At 35.3% G+C, this 20,745-nt stretch overlaps 1 protein-coding gene across 4 annotated transcripts in view; it reads left to right on the top strand.

Annotated features, from left to right (window-relative positions):
• The window catches only part of UCHL5 (ubiquitin C-terminal hydrolase L5), a 52,191-nt gene that overhangs the window by 15,274 nt on the left and 16,172 nt on the right, over positions 1–20,745 (top strand). For all 4 annotated transcript variants that reach the window (XM_059942746.1, XM_059942757.1, XM_059942769.1 and 1 more), the window contains 5 exons: positions 10,171–10,296; positions 10,379–10,440; positions 10,513–10,643; positions 12,041–12,104; positions 20,326–20,428. In XM_059942746.1, the coding sequence (XP_059798729.1) occupies positions 10,171–10,296; positions 10,379–10,440; positions 10,513–10,643; positions 12,041–12,104; positions 20,326–20,428 (486 nt within the window). The remainder of the gene's footprint in view (positions 1–10,170; positions 10,297–10,378; positions 10,441–10,512; positions 10,644–12,040; positions 12,105–20,325; positions 20,429–20,745) is intronic.

The following is a 20,745-nucleotide window of genomic DNA, read 5'->3' as shown; positions in this document are numbered from 1 at the left end:
TTTTTTTTTTTAACATTTTTATTGAAGTATAATTGCCTTACAGTAGTGTGTTAGCTTCTGCTTTATAACAAAGTTAATCAGTTATACATATACAAAATGTTCCCATATCTCTTCCCTCTTGCATCTCCCTCCCTCCCACCCTCCCCATCCCACCCCTCTAGGTGGTCACAAAGCACCGAGCTGATCTCCCTGTGCTATGCGGCTGCTTCCCACTAGCTATCTGTTTTACATTTGGTAGTGTATATATGTCCATGACACTCTCTCACCCTGTCACATCTCACCCCACCCCCTCCCCATATCCTCAAGTCCATTCTCTAGTAGGTCTGTGTCTTTATTCCCGTCTTGCCACTAGGTTCTTCATGGCCTTTTTTTTTTTTTTTTTTTTCTCCTTAGATTCCGTATATATGTGTTAGCATACTGTATTTGTTTTTCTCTTTCTGACTTACTTCACTCTGTATGACAGACTCTAACTCCATCCACCTCATTACAAATACCTCCATTTCATTTCTTTTTATGGCTGAGTAATATTCCATTGTATATATGTGCCACATCTTCTTTATCCATTCATCTGTCGATGGACATTTAGGTTGCTTCCATGTCCTGGCTATTGTAAATAGAGCTGCAATGAACATTTTGGTACATGACTCTTTTTGATCTATGGTTTTCTCAGGGTATATGCCCAGTAGTGGGATTGCTGGGTCGTATGGTAGTTCTATTTTTCGTTTTTTAAGGAACCTCCATACTGTTCTCCATAGTGGCTGTATCAATTTACATTCCCACCAACAGTGCAAGAGTGTTCCCTTTCCTCCACACCCTCTCCAGCATTTATTGTTTCTAGATTTTTTGATGATGGCCATTCTGACCGGTGTGAGATGATATCTCATTGTAGTTTTGATTTGCATTTCTCTAATGATTAATGATGTTAAGCATTCTTTCATGTGTCTGTTGGCCATCTGTATATCTTCTTTGGAGAAATGTCTATTTAGGTCTTCTGCCCATTTTTGGATTGGGTTGTTCGTTTTTTTGTTATTGAGCTGCATGAGCTGCTTGTAAATCTTGGAGATTAATCCTTTGTCAGTTGCTTCATTTGCAAATATTTTCTCCCATTCTGATGGTTGTCTTTTGGTCTTGTTTATGGTTTCCTTTGCTGTGCAAAAGCTTTTAAGTTTCATTAGGTCCCATTTGTTTATTTGTGTTCTTATTTCCATTTCTCTGGGAGCTGGGTCAAAAAGAATCTTGCTGTGATGTATGTCATAGAGTGTTCTGCCTACACCCTCACTTCTGATACTTGCAAGTTTGGGGAGTCCCCAAGACCACCCTCAGGTTCTGTAATTTGTTAGAAAAGCTCATAGACCTCACCAAAGTCTGTTATAGTCACATAGTTTATTACAGTGAAAGGACACAGATTAAATTCAGCCAAGGGAAGAGACACATAGGGCAGAGTCCAGGAAAGCTGCTCCTTGTCTTCTCCCAGGGGAGTCAAAGCCAGCGCTGTAACCTGACTGGCAGTGATGTGTGACAGGGTGCACAGAGTGCTGCCACTAGGGCCATCTCCGCCGATTCTTGGTATCGAGTTTTTATTGGCCCTCAGTCTCCAGCCACCCTGGAGGTTGAGATGATACTGTTGACCCAGAACCCACCCTAAGTCACACTGTGAGACCATCTGTGTGGCCCACAGCCCCCAGGTAAACGAAGACACTTTTGTGAGGCATGGCTTCTCAAGAGCCTAGAGATCACCTCCCAGGAGCCAAGGGCAAAGGCCAGGCCTCTCTTAGGGCAAGACTAGATTCTTCACTGCACACATAAAAATGAGACTGACCTCTTCAGGGAGATCTGAGAAAGCTTCTCTGAGTAAGTGACATTTCAGCTGAAATCTAAAGGTTAAGTAGGTATTAACTGGGGGAAAGAGGTTGAGGATCATCCCAGATTACTAACAGCTTTTTAGTAAAAGGGAGTAAGGCTAGTAAAATGTACTGTTACAGGAGGGCCAGTGTAGCTGGACTGGCGAGAGCACAGGCAGGGTGGTCTGAGATGGTGAAGCTGAGCAAGCCGTGTGTTAGTCAGGGTTCAGTACGGTTACGTGTAGGGAAACAATGGTTTACAAGAAACACAAGTTTTTCTCTTTCTCATTCACCGTGGAGCGCGTCAAGATGGCAGGCTCTTTTGTTTTGCTCCTTTGTGTGTGCTTTCTATTCCAAAGGTTACTTCATGGTCTGAGATGATGGTTGGAGTTTCAGCCGTTCTGTCTCAATTCCACATTCAAGACAGGGGAAGCGGACAGCACGCTCCTCTCTTTTTGCGGACATTTTCTAGAACTTGCTCACGTTGCATGCTTTCTTCTCTTTGTCCAGAGCTCAGTCACATGGCTGTACTTAGCAGCAGAGGGGGAAGCTGTCCTCATTCCAGGTGGACATGGACCCAGATAAAATTTGGGTCCTCTGTTCATCTGGAAGAGGGAGAAGGTGGGTATTAGAGAATAACTCTTCACTTCCTGCCAAGATGTGGACAGAGGCAGAGCATGCTTGAGCCTTTTGTCTGTATCCTAAGAGCAGTAGAAGGTTATTGAGGTGTTTTAAGAAGGGTGACATGATCAGATTTTCATTTAGAAAAGAGCACTTTGGCTACAGTGTGGGGAATGCATTTGAGGAGGAGGGAGTGGTGTAGGTTATGAGACTGCATATCAGTTAGGAGGCTTTTGTAGAAGTCCATGCAAAAGCAGGTAGAAGACTGTTAGTGGTGATAGATGTGAACAGATTTGATTAATACTCAGGTGGTAAAGTAACTAGCACCTTTAGTGTGTAATGATTAGATGTGATGAAGGAAGAGGACAGATCAATCAGTGATGTTGAGTGTGTTTTTCTCTTTTCCTTTTTAAAAAACTGATCTTCAGGTACACAGCATGGAATTATGATAATTCTTGACTGATGACACACGCTCATGTCCTCCTTTTATTTATTTGTTTACTTATTTGGTGACTAAGTAATGTAGTAAGCACCTAAGAACCCACCGCCTAGATAAACGTCATCTAACTATCATTTCCTTCTGTCCCACCCATTGTCCCACATAGCTTTCATCCTCCCTCCCTTCATCCAAGTAACCTACATGTGGAATTCTGTATATCGTTTCCTTGCTTTCCACTTTCTGTATTTTTTCTAATCCTAAAAGGGCTGTGTGTATATAAAATTTTAACTTGATAAAAAGTATCATGCTCCTTGTAGTTTTGGGAGACTTACTTTTTTGACTTAATATTTTAAGATTTATCCACGAGTTGTTTATCGTAATAGTTAACTTATTTTGCATGCTGTACAATAGTAATTGCACGAATGTGCATAAAGAGTAAGTAATTGTTTACTCTTTGTAGATTGGCATTTGAGTTTTCATTTGCATTACTGTAAACTGTATACATTTTTGTACGTCTCCTGTTGTACTTGTGCAAATTTCTCCTGGTACATATCTAGAAGTACAACAGTTCTTCTGATAGGTAAATGTAACTTTAGGAGGAAATATCAAAGTGCTTTCGGAAGTAGATACTCCAGTTTACACCCCTACTAGCAATATCTGAGTTACTGTGTAGCCACATACTCCAATATGTGGTATTGTCAGGCCTTTTTTAAAAAAAAAAATAGATTTATTTATGTATTTATTTATTTTTGGCTGCATTGGGTCTCCGTTGTTGGGTCTTCGTTGCTGCGTGTGGGCTTTCTCTAGTTGTGGCGAGCCGGGGGCTACTCTTCATTGCGGTGGCCTCTCTTGTTTCGGAGCATGGGCTCTAGGCACGTGGGCTTCAGTAGTTGTGGCTTGCAGGCTCAGTAGTTGTGGTTTGCGGGCTCTAGAGCACAGGCTCAGTAGTTGTGGCGCATGGGCTTAGTTGCTCTGCGGCATGTGGGATCTTCCCAGACCAGGGCTCAAACCCATGTCTCCTGCATTGGCAGGCAGATTCTCAACCATTGCGCCAGAGGCCTTTTTGATTTTTGCCAGCCAGCTCATTCTAAAATGGTACTTCATTTTGGTCTTGGTTTACATCTCCCTGGGCACTAATCATGTTGAAAGGGTGTTGATGTACTTAGTGGCCATATGTGTTTCTTTTGTGAAATTCTTAAATTATTTTTCTGTAGGACTAGTTGTACTTTTTGATTTGTAGGCGTTGTTTAAATCTTCATGATACTGCTTCTCCAGGTTGGCACCTTATTGTTTTACCTTTTCTGGGTGTCTTTTGATGAATAGAATTTTGTGTTTTATTTATTTATTTATTTTTATAAATTTATTTATTTTATTTATTTATTATTTTTGGCTGCGTTGGGTCTTCATTGCTGTGCGCTGCCTTTCTCTAGTTGCGGTGAGCGGGGGCTACTCTTTGTTGCAGTGCGCAGGCTTCTCGTTGCAGTGGCTTCTCTTGTTGTGGAGCACGGGCTCTAGGTGCGCGGGCTTCAGTAGTTGTGGCTTGTGGGCTCTAGAGCGCAGACTCAGTAGTTGTGGTGCACGGGCTTAGTTGCTCCATAGCATGTGGGATCTTCCCAGACCAGGGCTCGAACCCGTGTCCCCTGCATTGGCAGGAGGATTCTTAACCACTGCGCCACCACGGAAGCCCGAATTTTGTATTTTAGAGCCAATGCTTTTTTGTATCTTGTTGAAGAAATTGTTATCTATCTGAATTTGTAAAAGATATTTACCTATGCATTTAAATTTTAATTTTTGATATCTATGTCCATAATTCATTGGGAGTTGGATTTTTGGTATATTATATGAGGCAGGGGTTCAATTTCATCTTTTTCCATGTGGATCACCCTTTTTTTCTAACCTCATTTATTGAACATCCATTATTTTCCCTATTTATCGGACATGCCACCTCTGTTGTATACCATAGTTCCATGTGTGTGTGTGTGTGTGTGTGTGTGTGTGTTTTCTGGACTCTACTGATCAATTTGTTTGTCTCTCTGCCAATACCACACTGTCTTAATTCCTTTCACTTCTTCATAAGTTCTTATATCTAATAGGTCATATCTCTTCTCCCTCCTCTTTTTCAGAAATAGCCTTGCTATTCTTGACCCTATGTTCTTCATATAAATTTCAATGTCATCTTATCAAATTGTATGAAAAATTCTGTTGGAATTTTGACTGGAATAGCATTAAATATATGTATCAATTTGGGGAGAATTTATATCTTCATGATACTAAGTCATGAAGTAGTATGTATCTCTATTTAGATCTGCTTTTATTTATCTATTTATTTTTAGATGCTTTTATTATCTTTATTATGTTGCATAATTTTCTCTATAGAGGTTTTACATCTTTTATTAGATTTATCTTAATTCCTTGATCTCTTTGTTATAATTATAAATCATCTTTTCTTCAGTTACATTTCTAGGTGTTTGTTGCTGGTACAAAAAAATGTAATTCATTCTTATGTCTTTATATTTAGCCATTTTGCTAACCTCTGTTATCTCTGTTATTTGTTGGTTTTGGGGGGGTTCTATCTAAATTATGCGTCAAACAAAGCAGTTTCATCTCCTCATTTTGAATCCTTATGTCTCTGATTTATTTTTCTTATCTTACTGACTGGTTAAGACCTCCAGTAAAATCATTGTGGTTTTAAAGGGAATGCTTTTACCATTTCCCATTTCAGATTTTTTTTTCTTAATGTTCAGGTAAGGACATTCTTTTAATAATTTAGCAAGTGTCCTTATTATGGAAGGATTAAGTTTTTTCAAATGCTTTTCTGCATCTATTGAGATGATCATGTTTATTTTCCCTCTTAATAGGTTAATATGGTTAGTTATGTTTATGAATTTTTCTAATATTAAATCATTCTTCCATATCTGAGATAAGCCCAGTTGATCATTCTTCCATATCTGAGGTAAGCCCATATTCTCTTTTTATGCACTGTTGAATTTAGTGCAGTAATATTTGTTTAGAAATTTTACATCTATATTTATGAATGAAATGGCCTTAATTTTCCTTTCTTGTAATGGCTTTGACTAGTTTTAGTATTAGGGTTGTGCTGGCTTCATGAATTGAGTTGGAATTTCCTCTTTTTCTTATTGTCCTGAAGAATTTGGACAGTTTAGACCATCTAAAATTTAGAAGGTCTGTTTCTTCAAATTTTGTTAGAATTGGCCTATAAAACCATCTGTGCCTGGTATTTTCTTTATGAGTATATTTTTAACTACCACTTCAATTTAATAGTTAAAAGACTTATTTGGGCTACTTATTTTTTCTTGACTTAGTTCTGGTAAGATTTTTTTTTAATTTCTGCATTTTAGCTTAAATTTACAAAATTGTTTTGTATGGTTATTATTACTATCCCCTTATTCTTTTTAATCGGATTTTATTTTTAGTTATATTCCTGACTCCTAGAATTCTGACTCGCCTATTTGGGTGATCCTGCTTTGGGTGATCCTGCTCCATTAATCTATTGCCCTTTATTATTTCATACTAGCATTAGAGGAACAACCCAGTGGATCTTGTTTGTTTTTAGCCACCTTCAGTCTCTCCTGTAAATTGTCTTAAACTGAACCTTTCTGAATCACTGTATTTACTGTTATTTCCTATTAAAAATCTCTTACTCCTAGCGTGAACTCCTAATTGCTTAAAGGCACTGATTTACTAGGTAACCAATGACCCCATGCTCTGATTACAAGCATACTAATACATACCAATATGCTCATTGTCTCTTGAACATCTCGTCTTAATTTGTTCCTTGTTCGTCCCCTTCACGTTTCATAGAATGAATTTCCTTCTCTGTTCTCTAGGTACTACCGGGCTTTCAGAGCTCTATTAAAATTTCACATTCATAGAAAAACCTTCTCTGATACTTCAGTCCAAGATGATTTCTTCCTTCATTATTTTGGTTTTCTGTTCATCTCTTTTACATGTGTATTAATCCTTATGGAAGGATTAAGTTTTTTCAAATGCTTTTCTGCATGTATTGAGATGCAGAAAATTTTAATTTTAATTTAAAATTAAATTGATATCTATGTCCATAATTCATTGGGAGTTGGATTTTGGTATATTATATGAGGACATTTATTTTTTATATATATTTTAAAGTATTATGTTCCCTTTAGGAACCTAGTTTTATCCTCAACCTTTTTTCCCCTTGATTAGTAATGAATATTAAAAAATTTATTAATTTATCCTATAGCTATGACTCAGTGAAGATTTATAATTTATAATGCAGTACTTCAAGCAATTTTAGTAGTATTCCTCTAGGCATCTGCAATGTTCTTTTATATAAACCATGACAAGAAGTTAGTCTCTAGACCGTGGGTTACTAAGTCAGATGGCTGCAGGATCAGTTTGGCAGCATGAATGTGTGAACTGGGTTTTGTGTAAGAGCTAGGGAGTGGAAGAGCCTAGATGAACTAAAGAATATATGTCCTCTTAAAGGAATTCAAACCAAATTCTTAAGGTTCTGGGGCAGTCCTACTTGTGACCTCCTGCTCTAGCCTTCCTTCTATTCTTAAACTCTACTACTTTATTTAAAAATGTGTTAAAAGCCAAGGTATATAGTAGAACGTTCAGGATAAGTTAAAGATTTAAGAAGCTGGGGACTATATATATAATTTATACTGCAATAATTTTTTGTGAAGAAAGATGAAGTTAAAATTCTCCCCAATGGATGTATATAAGGTGATTTTTAAGTGTTTCACGAGGACAAGGACCACATGTCTCTTGTTCACTGTGTGTTCAGCATTTATCACAATGTCTAGCACACAGTGAGTGCTCAGTAATAAATATTTGAACGAATGAATGGCTGTGCACTTTTTAGTGTCTTAAATTTTTCGTTTTTTGGTAATTCTGTGCAGTATTCCCCCCTTACCTACTGTTTTACTTTCCATGGTTTCAGTCAACTCTGGCTGAAATATTAAATGGAAAATTCCAGAAATAAACCATAAGTTTTAAATTGTGTGCCATTCTGAATAGTGTGATGAAATCTCATTCTGTTCCTTCACTGTCCCACGTGGGATGCATCCCTTTGTCCCTCATGTGTGCTACCAGCCTGTTAGTATAGGAAAAAACATGATATATATAGGGGTTGGTACTACCCATGTTTGAGGCATCCATTGGGGGTCTTGGAAGATATCCCCCAAGGATAAGGGGACCACTGTGCTATTTATAACATAACCACTTGGTGGCACTTAACTCATTTAAAAACCTGAAGAGGTATGTTTACACTGAGGCACACCGTAATGACTGTTCTTCACACATATGCAAAATGAGCTGTAATAAATCGTGGACAGTGTAAATCCTTATTAACACCGGAAGAGAAGTATCAGTAACCACGAGATTTTTTTCTTTTTTTCCTTAAAAAAAAAAAACAGGTTTACTGAAATAAAATTGGTATACAAAAAACTGCACATGTTTAGTGTGTACAATTTGATGAGTTTGAAAAAAAAAATTCCTAAAGTGATAGGTTACAGACTTGAAGTCCTTAGATCATAGGAATGTTTGATAGTATTCTCTGCCATAGCCTCAGCATCTAGCCTAGCATTAGGTACATATTATATCTTTAATGTGTCATCATTTTGAAAGGATGTGTGAATGAGTATAAATTTTAACTTCTGCTAACTTCGCTTCTACCAACCCATCTCCAGATAATTTTGGCCCAAGATAAGGGAGCACTAAGTCCTGTTTTAGTTAACAACCTTTATGATGTCTCCTTTAATCATTAAAAATTTTCATCCAAGTTTACTAAAGAACTGTGACTCGTATCAGAATACATATTAAAAGAAATCAGCAGCAATGTTAATTGGATTCTAGATCTCCTGTTACTTTTCCTTAATCGTCAATCATAAGATAGTTTTGAGTACAAAATACTGTAAGAGGAATTACAAGAATGTGGTGGTATCACTGTTTGAGAATTGGTAGTAAGACAGTGTTCTCTAATGGAGAAAGCAGCCTTATCAAGGAATTCCTCAAGCATACTGCAGTCAAAAATGTAAGAACTGGTGGGTACTCACAAGACTTCAAAAGTCTGGCAAAAAAAAGTACAGGAGTATAAGAGTTAATGAGGGAAGATAATGGAAAATTTTTCTTTTGAAATCAGGCAAGATAGAAATAATTTACCAAATTGTAAGATCATAAGTGAATTAGCATTTTTGGAAAATGGTATTTAATTATAATATTGTAATGAAATATAGCAATAGGACTAAACTGTATTTTAAAAAATCATTTATCAAGTTTAATTTAACTCTACAGTTAACCTTGCTGGTGTTCGAAGTGATCATCTGAGGCTCTTTCCACCTCTGTGGTCTCAGCCCTGTATAGGTGCTGTAGGGAGGGTGGCAGAAGCCCTTGTCCATAAGTAGGTTATAATCTTGTTGGAGAGACCACATACATGTACAGAGCCAGCCTAATGTTGTGGCTAAGTACACCAAATTCTAGAACCAGATCACCTGCCTCTTGCTTAGCTCTGGGCCCTTTGGGCAAGCTACTTCACCGCTTTGAGCCTCAGCTTCCACAAATGTAAAATGAGGATAATAATATTACTCCTTCTTCATAGGCTGTTGATTGACAGGATTAAAAGAATTAATACATGTGAAGTGCCTAGAAAATTACCCACACATAGTAAGTGCTATCTAAATGTTCTCTCCTCTCACTAGAATGTAAGGTTCACATAACTTGTTAAATAAACAGTTAATAGCTAGATGACAGCGCTGTAAAGATTGAATTGAAAAATATGTAGACAGTATATACATGTTTTTAGGAATTCAAATGAGGGAAGAAAGTAATATGAGTTGTTGGATAAGTTCTCTAAGAGCCACATCGGTGAGTTGGAGCTTGCGTTGGATACTGAAATATGGGTTGAATATTTATAGGTAGAAGTGAGCATAGGAGGAAGTGAATAAGAGGGAAGGACAAGCTCTTTTGGTTTAATTAGATATATGTTTTAGACCAGGAAAGATTGGTTTTGTTACCTAACTGTATTGGTTTTCACTGATATTGAGTTCATTTATTCGATTTCCTAGAATCTTCAGCTCCAGAATTGCAGCAAATTCCTGAAAATAGATTAGATTGGAAATTGATCATGTTTATTATGTTTATGCTAAGACTATATGAAATAAAATTTGGAAACTATTAATTTTTTTCATATTTTGGGGGTCATCGTCACCAGTTAAAAGCTGTTTTTTTTTAACAAATCGATAATATTTTTGCTTTCATATTTTATAGGTAATTAATAATGCTTGTGCTACTCAAGCCATAGTAAGTGTGTTATTGAACTGTACCCATCAAGATGTCCATTTAGGAGACACATTATCAGAGTTTAAAGAATTTTCACAAAGCTTTGATGCAGCTGTGAGTACAGTCGTATTATTCTTAAAATGCCCTGTTTGTGGTGGTTCTTATTTTAATAGGCTATTCTTAAAACTTATTTCAGATGAAAGGTTTGGCACTGAGTAATTCGGATGTGATTCGACAAGTACACAACAGTTTCGCCAGGTAAAGATACTTCATGTGAAATAAATACTGTCTCTGTTTGTTTGTCTCTCACTGTTTTTTTCTTCACTGTAGACAGCAAATGTTTGAATTTGATGCAAAGACATCAGCAAAAGAAGAAGATGCTTTTCACTTTGTCAGTTATGTTCCTGTTAATGGAAGACTGTATGAATTAGATGGATTAAGAGAAGGACCAATTGATTTAGGTAATGTGGTTACTATTCCTGGTATTTCACTTTTGATAAGGACAAAAAGATTGGGTGTTCACCTTTGGTTTAGCCCTAGTCCTGCTTAAGTTTAGAAAGGGGAGGTGACTGTGAGGTGTGATGCCATGCAGGCTTTAAGCTCTTCAGTACTTTATGAAATTAAGTAACAGGTAGTTAGGACATGTTGACTACTGTAGTTGCATTGGGACCTTTAGTTTTTTTCCTAGAAGAAAAGTTTTTTCAACCCATAGATTACATAATTTATTTTTAATTTTTCAGTTTACTTTTAAAAACTACTTTTTTCTATGTAACTAGTGCATTAATGTGCTGTCCTTTGTGCCAAAGGGTGGATTTGTCCTGATCCCACCCCATCTCCTACCTTGAGCTAATGATAAATGGTTATTGAGGTTGAGGTGGTTCTGATCTAGTAATGAACTAATAGACCCACAAAAGAATTTTAACTCCTTATTTTTACCTCATTAAGTTTTCTTTTTTCTTTTTTTTTTAAATTAGGTTTAAGTGCAGTGTAACCTGTTTTACTGGAATCTACTGTTACCTGCTGTCCATAAAACTTTATACTTTCAGATTAAAAAAAAAATTAACACTTCCATTTTGCTTGTTCTTATTGACCATGCCCATGTCTAGAACTAATACTGCATCTAATGCAGATTTACATGTTTAAAAATATTTATTTTTCTATGTTTCTTAAAGTAAATTAATAGAATGTTCTTTTAATTCTGTAGAAGCTGATTTTCTCTGGTTTGGGGGTTGATCTGATCGCTGCATTTTTTTCTCTTGGCTTCTATCTGGTCAGCCATTCTCTATTCATTAGATCCATCAGATATAAAGGAAGTAAAATATAAAACAGAACAGCCAGTTTTGCTATACAGCTGGTGGCTATACTAAAATTTAGGTAAAAAAGAGGATTAAAAAACTTGGTAAAATTGGTTTTGCATTGTGTGTGGATTTCATTTTTTTTTTCTGTAGTTATGATGGTGGGGAGTCAGAAAAGGATTGAATCCTTATTTTGTCACTAATATGTGAGCTGGTTTTTCTTAGCCCTCTGTCTCATCATCTGTAAAATGGGGGTAGTTATCCTTATCTCACAGAGTCGAGAGTTTTAATGAAATAATTCCCTAGTTCATTATTTTCTCAAACACTTGTTTAGCACCGCTAAGTGACGCAACAATGTGGAAATGCAAATTATGATAATACTCTTTCCCCTTACCATTACTAAGAAAGTAAGAGTTGGAGCTTAACGTAGTTATGCTAAAAGGTTTTTTACTATCCTGAATTTGTCAGTCAAAATATTAATAAAAAGATATTTTGGACCAAACTTTTGAAATAATATTAATGTTGATTTTATTTGACATAAATGCTTTTACATTTCTTCCTAGGTGCATGCAATCAAGATGATTGGATCAGCGCAGTGAGGCCAGTCATAGAAAAAAGGATACAAAAGTAAATGCTCAGCTAATCTCATTGGCATAACTAACGTTCTCGTTTTTAAACCTTTATTTTATCGTTGTTTTAGCAATACTTATTGAACATCTACTTTTGATTGGATTAATGTGTTCAGGAAATCTATTCGGAAAATCTCTAAATTCTACATCGTAGTAAGTCACCTTGTCTTTATAGAAGTTAAACATGCACATTTCCATTAAGTTAGATATTTTGTACAGTTATTTTGTAGAGTTTTGTTTTTAGGAGTATCTGTCTTTTTTATTAAATTAAACTTTTTATTTCGAGATAATTATATATTCACATTAAGTTATAAAAATAATACAGAGAGCTCCTGTGTACCCTTTACCCTGCAGGAGTAGCATCTTGTAAAACTATGGTACAATGTCACAGCCAGCTATTGATGTTAATATAGTCAAGGTACAGAATAATTCCATCACGACAGTGGTTCTTCATTTTGCCCTTTTATAGCTACAGCCACTGCCCACAACCCCACCCTCCCCCATCCTTAATCCCTAGTTCTATAATTTTTGTTATTTAAAGAATGTTATATAAATGGAATCATACAATATGTAACCTTTTTGGATTGGCTTTTTTCACTCAGCATAATTCTCCGGAGATTCATCCAGGTTGTTAAGTATATCGATAGTGCATTCTTTTCTATAGATGGGTAGTAGTCTATGGTATAGATATTCCATTTTTTTGCCCATTCACCCATTGAAGGACATCTGGATTGTTTCCTGTTTTTAGCTGTTATGAATAAAGCTGCAGTAAACATTTGTGTACAGATTTTTGTGTGTACATAAGTTTTCATTTCTCTGGGATAAATACCTAGTTGTATGGTAAATACATGTTTAATTTTTTAAGAAATTGACAAACTCTTCCAGAGTAGCTGTACTATTTTATTTTACATTTCCACCAGCAGTGTAGTATGAGTGATCCAGTTTCTCCACATGCTAGCTAGCATTTTGTCAAAGTTTTTTATCTTAGCCATTTTGATAGGTGGGTAGTAATATTTCATTGTGGTTTTAATCTGCATTTCCCTAGTGACTAATGTTGAAAATCATGCCTTTTGTTTATTTTGTAATTGGATTGTTTTTTTGACTCTTGAGCCTTGAAGTTCTTTACATACTCTAGCTATCACTAGTCCTTTGTCAGACACGTTGCCTGAAAATATTCTCTCCCAGTCTATAGCCCATCCTCTCCTCCTCCCAACATGGTTTTTCACAGAGCAAAAGCTCTTAATTCCAGTGAAGTCCAATTTGTCAGTCTTTCCCACTGTAAATTGTATTTTTGTTGTCCAATCTAAGAATTCTTTGCCTAGCCCTAGATCCCAAAGATTTTCTCCTTTTTTTCTAAAAGGTTTATATAACATTTTACATATGTTTATGATCTATTTTGAGTTAATTTTTGTGTGGTGTGAAGTTAAGTCAAGGTTCATTTTTCTTCCTCTGTTTGTCCAATTGGTCTAGCACCATTTGTTAAAAAGGCTATCCTTCCTCCTCTGAACTGCTGCTGCACCCTTGTAAAAAAAATCCAGTGGGGCATATTTGTGTGGGTCTATTTGTGGTTCACTGTTCTGTTCCATTGATCTATTTGTCTGCTGTCTGCAAGTACTACAGAGTCTTGATGACTGTAGCTATATTGTAAGTCTTGAAATCAGGTAGACAAATGCCCCCAACTTTATTCTTTTTCTTCAGAATTGTTTTAGCTGTTATAGATACTCTGCCCTCCATGTAAATTTTAGTGTAATCTTGTATCTACAAAAATTCTTGTTGAGATTTTGATAGGAATTGTGTCAAACATCAATTTTAAGAGAATTGGCATTTTTACTATATTGATTTTTCCAATCCATGAACATGCTATGTCTATCCATTTACTTGGATCTTCTTTAATTTCTTTCATCAGCATTTTGTAGTTTTCCACATGCTAGTTCCATACGTATTTTGTCAGATTTATACCCAAGCACTTCATATTCTTTTGAGTGATTACAAATGATATTATATTTTCATTTTTGTTCCATGTGATCATTGTTAGTGTGTAGAAATAAAGTTGATTTTTTTCTTTCTTTGTCTTGTATCCTTCAACCTTGCTAAGCTCACCCACCAGCTTTAGAAGTTTTGTGAATTCCTTGACATTTCCTACATATTGATAGATGATCATGTCATTTGCAAATAGGCACAGTTTTGAATTTGGCTATTTCTAATTTAAGTTTTATCAGTTTTTCCCTTACATATTCTGCAGGTCTCTTGTTTGTTGCATAAACATTTATGATCACTATTTCTTCTTAGTGGATTGACCTTTTTATCATTATGCAATATTTCTCTCTAGTAATTTTCTTTGCTCTGAAGTTTACTTTATCTCACAGTAATATAGCCACTTCTGCTTTGTTTTGATTCATATATGCATGATATATTTTTTCCATCCTTTTACTTTCAACCTACCTATGTCATTATATTTGAAGTGAATTTCATATAGACAGCATATATTGAATCATATCTTTTAGTCCACTCTGATATTTTCTGTCTTACTTGGTAGATTGAGACCATTTACATTGAATGTAATGGATTTATAAAATTACGTATAAAATGAAATGTATATTTAATATGTAATTATTAATGTCTTATGGTTTAAATCTGCCATTAAAATTTTTTCTCTTTGTTCTGTTTTTTTGTTTGGTTCTCTGTTTTCCTTTTCCTGCTTTTCTGTGAGTTACTCAGACATCTATAGTGGTTTTGAGTTGTTTTCTTTGTATGGCTTTTCTAATGGTTTCTCTAACTTATCCCAATCTACTGGTGTTAACATTTTACCAGTTTGAGTGAAGTGTAGAAGTCTTACCTTCTTTTATGTACTTTTACTGTCCATTGTTATATTTGTCTTAAATAATTCCTCTACATACATTTAGGACTCCATCAGACAGTATTATAATTTTTGTTTTAACCATGAAGCTTAATTTAAAAAACTTAAGAGAAGGAAAATGTATTTACCCATATTTTTACTTTTTCCATTGTTCTTTCTTCTTCATGTTCCAGAACTAAATTCTTTTATCATTTCCTGTCTGTTTAGAAAACTTCATTTAGCCATTCCTTTAGGGTAGTTCTGCTGTCAACAGAGTCCTAGTTTTTCTTCATTTAAGAATGTCTTGATTTCCCTTTTATTTCTGAAGGTTATTTTCACTGTGTATATGAATTCCGGGTTGATAGTCTTTTCTTTTAGCACCTGAAAATTGTTATGTCGCTCCCTTCTGGCCTCCATGGTTTCTACTGGTAAATCCACTGTTGTTCAAACAGGTTTTGCCCTATAGATATGGTGGTGTTTCTCCTGTTGTTGGTCTCAAATTATTTTTTTTTTGGTTTGTTTTTAGTTTTCATATATTTGAGTATGATGTGTCTTGGTGTGGATTTCTGTGCATTTATTCTGTTTGGATTTTGCTTAGCTACTTGAATCTGTGCGTTTATGTCTTGTCAAATATGGGAAGTTTTTAGCCATTATAACTTGGAGAACTTTTTCAATCTCACCCTCTTTCTCACCTCTTCCAGGACTCCAATGACACAAATGTCTCCTGCTTTAGTCCCACAGGTCCCTGGGGCTCTCTTTATTTTTCTTAGTCTCTTTTCTTTGTTCAGTTGAGTAATTTCTGTTGTTCTACTTTTCAGTTCACTAATTCTTTCCTCTGTCTCCTCCATTCTGCTGTTGAACTCACCCATTGAGCTTTTCTATCATTTTATATTTCAGGTGTAAAATTTCCATTTGTTTCTTCTTTATATCTTCTGTTTCTTTGCTGAGACTTTCTATTTTTTGTTTCCAGGGTGTTCATAATTGTTCATTGGATCATTTTTATGATGGCTGTTTTAAAGTCTCTGTCAGTTAATTCGGACATCTATCATCGCTCTATCTGTTGAATGTCTCTCATTCAAATTGAGCTTTTCATGATTTTTAATAGGACAAGTGATTATTGATTGAAACCTGGGCGTTTTCAGTACTATATTATAAGACTCTGAATCTTATTTAAAACTTCTCTTTTAGCTGGTTTTTATGGGCACTGTTCTGGCAGGGTAAATCAGGGATGCCACCCCATTACTGCCAGGTGGAAGTAGAAGTCCAGGTTCCCCACTCTGTCTTCATTGACACCTGAGGTGGGAAGGGGTTCCTTGTTACTGCTGGGCAGGGGGTGGGAGTTCTGGTCCCCAGTATGGCTTCCCCTGATACTACCCTGGCCGGGAGGAGTAGCAGTGCCTTGTGACTGCTCTCTACATGGCTCCACTGATACCAAATTTGGGAGGGGGGCTTCTTTACTCCTGGATGGTAGTGACTTCACATTTGGCTTCCCACTTAGTTTCCTCTGACACTGCAAATAGATGTCATTACTGTTTGCAGGGATGAAAGTCCTAGCTCCCTACACAGCCTTTTCTGACACCACCCCAGGTGCCTGTTACAGCCTGGTGGGGGTGGAAGTCCAGGCTCCCTACCCAGCCTTTGCTGGCCGGTAGGGTTTGGGCCAGTTTTTTCAGTTGTGTTTGGGTATGGTAGAGTGGTTATTGTCTCAAAGTTTTCTGTCTCATGAGGTTGCCCCTTTCCTGTTTGGATAGAAAGAGCAGACTATTGTTGGTGCTTTTTTGTCTGTGCCTGTTGGCATTTCTCAATTGATGGCTTCTTTAACTCCAAGGCCAGGACATATGCAGCAGAATGATAAGCCAGAGACTTCACCACTGTCATTCTTGGGTCCTGGTTCCCTAGCATGTCGGCCTTCTCTTCACTTTTCAGAATTTTAATTTTTTTCATTTTTTAAAAAATATATGTCTAGATTTTTTTAGTTTGATATTTTTTACTGGGAGGAGTAGGGAAATCGAAGTCCCATAAGTAGAGTTTTAAAAACAGCATTTTTACATAGTTCAAAGTCCTGTAGTTATACTGGGCCATATTCTTTCCAGTGAATAGAACTATTTATGAGAAGCTCTTGCAGGTGAACTAATGCAAAAACAGGCTTACATTTTCTACATGTTTTCATCTGGTTAAGTGCCATTTACATAATGTTATGGATAATCTTTCCAATGTCAATCCTTACCATAAACAAGCTTATACTATAAGATGTTTCATTGGTTTCAGAGTAGTGAAAATAAAACAGTATTCAGAAATTTTACAAGAGATTATTTATAACGTATTACATAAATATATATTTATATATGATAAAAGTACAAGTGAAATGTAAAACATATATTAGTTAAGAATAGAAACAAAATCATGATTTGGAAAAAATTATATAGTAAGGAATATAGTTAATACCATCAAGATGCCAGTAAAATTAATTCAACAAATGTGAGGTCTTAGTTTAATTATTTTTTCTAGTTGAGATAAAAGGTAATTGATAGTTACCATATTTTTTGTGAAAGTATGAGAACTGATGAAAACACGTTATTTCAAATGTCTAGGAGGTACTAAAACATTTAATAATATATTTGTGATTGATGAAATTTAGCTGATTTTTTCCTTTCATATATGAAAGCTTATTTATCTGTCTATAGACAAAAGTATTAATAAATAAATTTATATTGAAGTATAGTTGACTTCCAATACTGTATTAGTTTCAGGTGTACAACATATTTTTATAGATTATGCATCATACAAAGTTATAACAATATTATTGACTATATTCCTTGTGCTAAATGTTACATCCCTGTTTATTTATTTTATAAATGGTAGTTTATAACTCTTAATCCCCTTCACCTAGTTCACCTACCCTGCCAATTCCCCACTCAACTACTAGTTTGTTCTCTATATCTGAATTTGTTTGAGTTTGTTTCTGTTTGGTTATATTTGTTTTGTTTTTTATAGTGAAATCATATAATATTTGTTTTTCTCTGTCTTACTTATTTCACTTAGCATAATACCCTCTAGGTTCATCCGTGTTGTTGCAGATGGCAAGATTTCCTTCTTTTATATGGCTAAGTAATATTCCATTGTGTGTGTGTATAAAACATCTTTTTTATCCATTCATCAGTCAATGGACACTTAGGTTGCTTTCATATCTTGGCTATTGTAAATAATGCTGCTATAAACATTGGGGTACATACATCTTTTCAAATCTGTGTTTTTGTTTTCTTTGGAAAAATACCTAGAAGTGAAATTGCTGGATTGTGAACTCTTTATATATTTTGGATATTAACCTGTTATCAGATATATCATTTGCAAATATCTTCTCCCATTCAGTAGGCAGCCTTTTCATTTTGTTGGTGCTTTCCTTTGCTGTGCAAAAGCTTTTTAGTTTGATGTAGTCCATTTGTTTATTTTTTATTTTGTTTCCCTTGCTCGAGGGGACAGATCCAAAAATTATTGCTAAGACCAATGTGAAAGAGCTACTGCCTATGTTTCTTCTAGGAGTTTTATGGTTTCAGGTCTAACATTTAAGTCTGTAATCCATTTTGAGTTTATTTTTGTATATGGTGTGAGAAAATGGTTTAGTTTCATTCTTTTACATGTAGCTGTCCAGTTTTTCCAACAACACTTATTGAAGAGACTTTTTCCCCATTGTATATTCTTGCCTCCTTTGTTGTAGATTAATTGGCTGTGTGTTTTGTGGGTTTATTTCTGGGCTCTGTTCTGTTCCACTGATCTATATGTGTGTTTTTGTGCCAGTACCATACTGTTTTGATTACTTTGGCTTTATAGTATAGTTTGAAGTCAGGGAGCATGATACCTTCAGCTTTTTCTTTCCCAAGATTGCTTTAGCTATTTGGGGTCTTTTGTGGTTTCATACAAATTTTAGGAATATTTGTTCTAGTTCTGTGAAAATAGGGATTATTGAATCTGTAGGTTGCTTTGGGTGGTATGGACATTTTAACAGTATTAATTCTTCCAATCCATGAGCGTGGTATATCTTTCTATTTGTGTTGTCTTCAGTTTCTTTCATCAATATCTTACAGTTTTCAGAGTACAGGTCTTTCATCTCCTTGTTTAAATTTATTCCTAGTTATTTTATTCTTTTTGATGCACTTGTAAATGGAATTGTTTTCTTGATTTCTCTTTCTGATAGTTCATTATTAGTGTACAGAAATGCAACAGATTTCTGTATTTTGATTTTGTATGCTATAACTTTAGTGAATTCACTTATTCTAATAGTTTTTTGGTAGAATTTTTAGGATTTTTTTGTATTTAATATCATGTCATCTGCAAATAGTGAGTTTTACTTTTTCCCTTCCAATTTGGATGCCTTTTATTTCTTTTATTTTTTTTTGTATGATTGCTGTGGCTAGGACTTCTAATACTATATTGAATAAAAGTGGTGAGAGTGGGCATCCTTGTCTTCTTACTGATCTTAGAGGAAAAGCTTTTAGCTTTTCACTGTTGAGTATGATGTTAGCTGTGGGTTTGGCTTAAATGACCCTTATTATGTTGAGATTGTTCTGTCTATGCCAAGTTTGTTAAGAGTTTTTATCATGAATGGATGTTGAATTTTGTTAAATACTTTTTCTGCCTCTATTAAGATGATCATGTGATTTCTGTCCATTGTTTTGTTGACATAGTTATAACGTTGATTGATTTGTGTATACTGAACCATCTTTGCATCCCTGGAATAAATCCCACTTGATCATTATGTGCAATCCTTTTAATGTATTGTTGAATTCTGTTTGCTAATATTGGGGATTTTTTGCATCTGTGTTCATCAGGGATATTGGTCTGTAATTTTCTTTTTCTGTAGTGTCTGGTTTTTGTATCAGGGTAATGCTGGACTCATAGAATGAGTTTGGAAGTATTCCCTCCTCTTCAGTTTTTTGGAATAGTTTGAGAAATAAAGGTATTAATTCCTCTTTAAATGTTTGGTAGAATTCCCTGTGCAGTCCTCTGGTCCTGGAGTTTTGGTTGTTGGGATTTTTTTGTTTACTGATTCAATTACATTACTAATAATCAGTCTGTTCAGATTTTCTGTTTCTTCCTGATTAAGTCTTGGAAGATTGTTTCTAGGAAAGTATCCATTTCTTCTAGGTTGCTCAATTTGTTGGTGTATCATTTTTCATAGTATTCTCTTATGATTGTTTGTAATTTTGTGATACTGGTTGTAACTTCTCCTCTTTAGGAAAGATTTTTTAAAATGTCAGTTTTTATGGTTAGCCAATTGGTAGATCTGTGTTTACCCCAGAGAATAAGGGGGTAATCACAATAGATTATCTTAATTGTAATAGTGTTACATTTCTTTACTACATTATAAACTTTAATTTTTTTTTAGGTACAGTGAAGGTGAAATTCGATTTAACTTAATGGCCATTGTGTCTGACAGAAAAATGATATATGAACAGAAGATAGCAGAGTTACAAAGACAACTTGCTGAGGTTTGTGGCCATGTTTTTATGTACAAAGTTCTAGCTTAGTTATTCTCTCAAGGAAACTATTTATTTTCTTCTTTCCTTTTTTCCTTCTTCCTTCTTTCTTTGTCTGAAAAGTAGATTTAATCAAGTATGCTGAGTGGTAATTAAGAGAATATGCTCTGGAGTCAGGCTTCTTAGATTCAGCTCCTGCCTTTGCCACTTAGTGGAAGTATGATTTTGAGTGTATTTCTTTGTGCCTCAGTTTCTTCATGTAAAGTAGGGATAATAGTATTTACCTTAAAAGGTGGTTGTGAAGAATAACTGAGATAATGTATATATAA

The sequence above is a fragment of the Balaenoptera ricei genome, chromosome 1 (genome assembly GCF_028023285.1).
Source record: "Balaenoptera ricei isolate mBalRic1 chromosome 1, mBalRic1.hap2, whole genome shotgun sequence".
Taxonomy (NCBI): domain Eukaryota; kingdom Metazoa; phylum Chordata; class Mammalia; order Artiodactyla; family Balaenopteridae; genus Balaenoptera; species Balaenoptera ricei.
The sequence above is the reverse complement of the archived record's forward strand: the minus strand, read 5'-3'. Positions and strand labels throughout refer to the sequence as shown.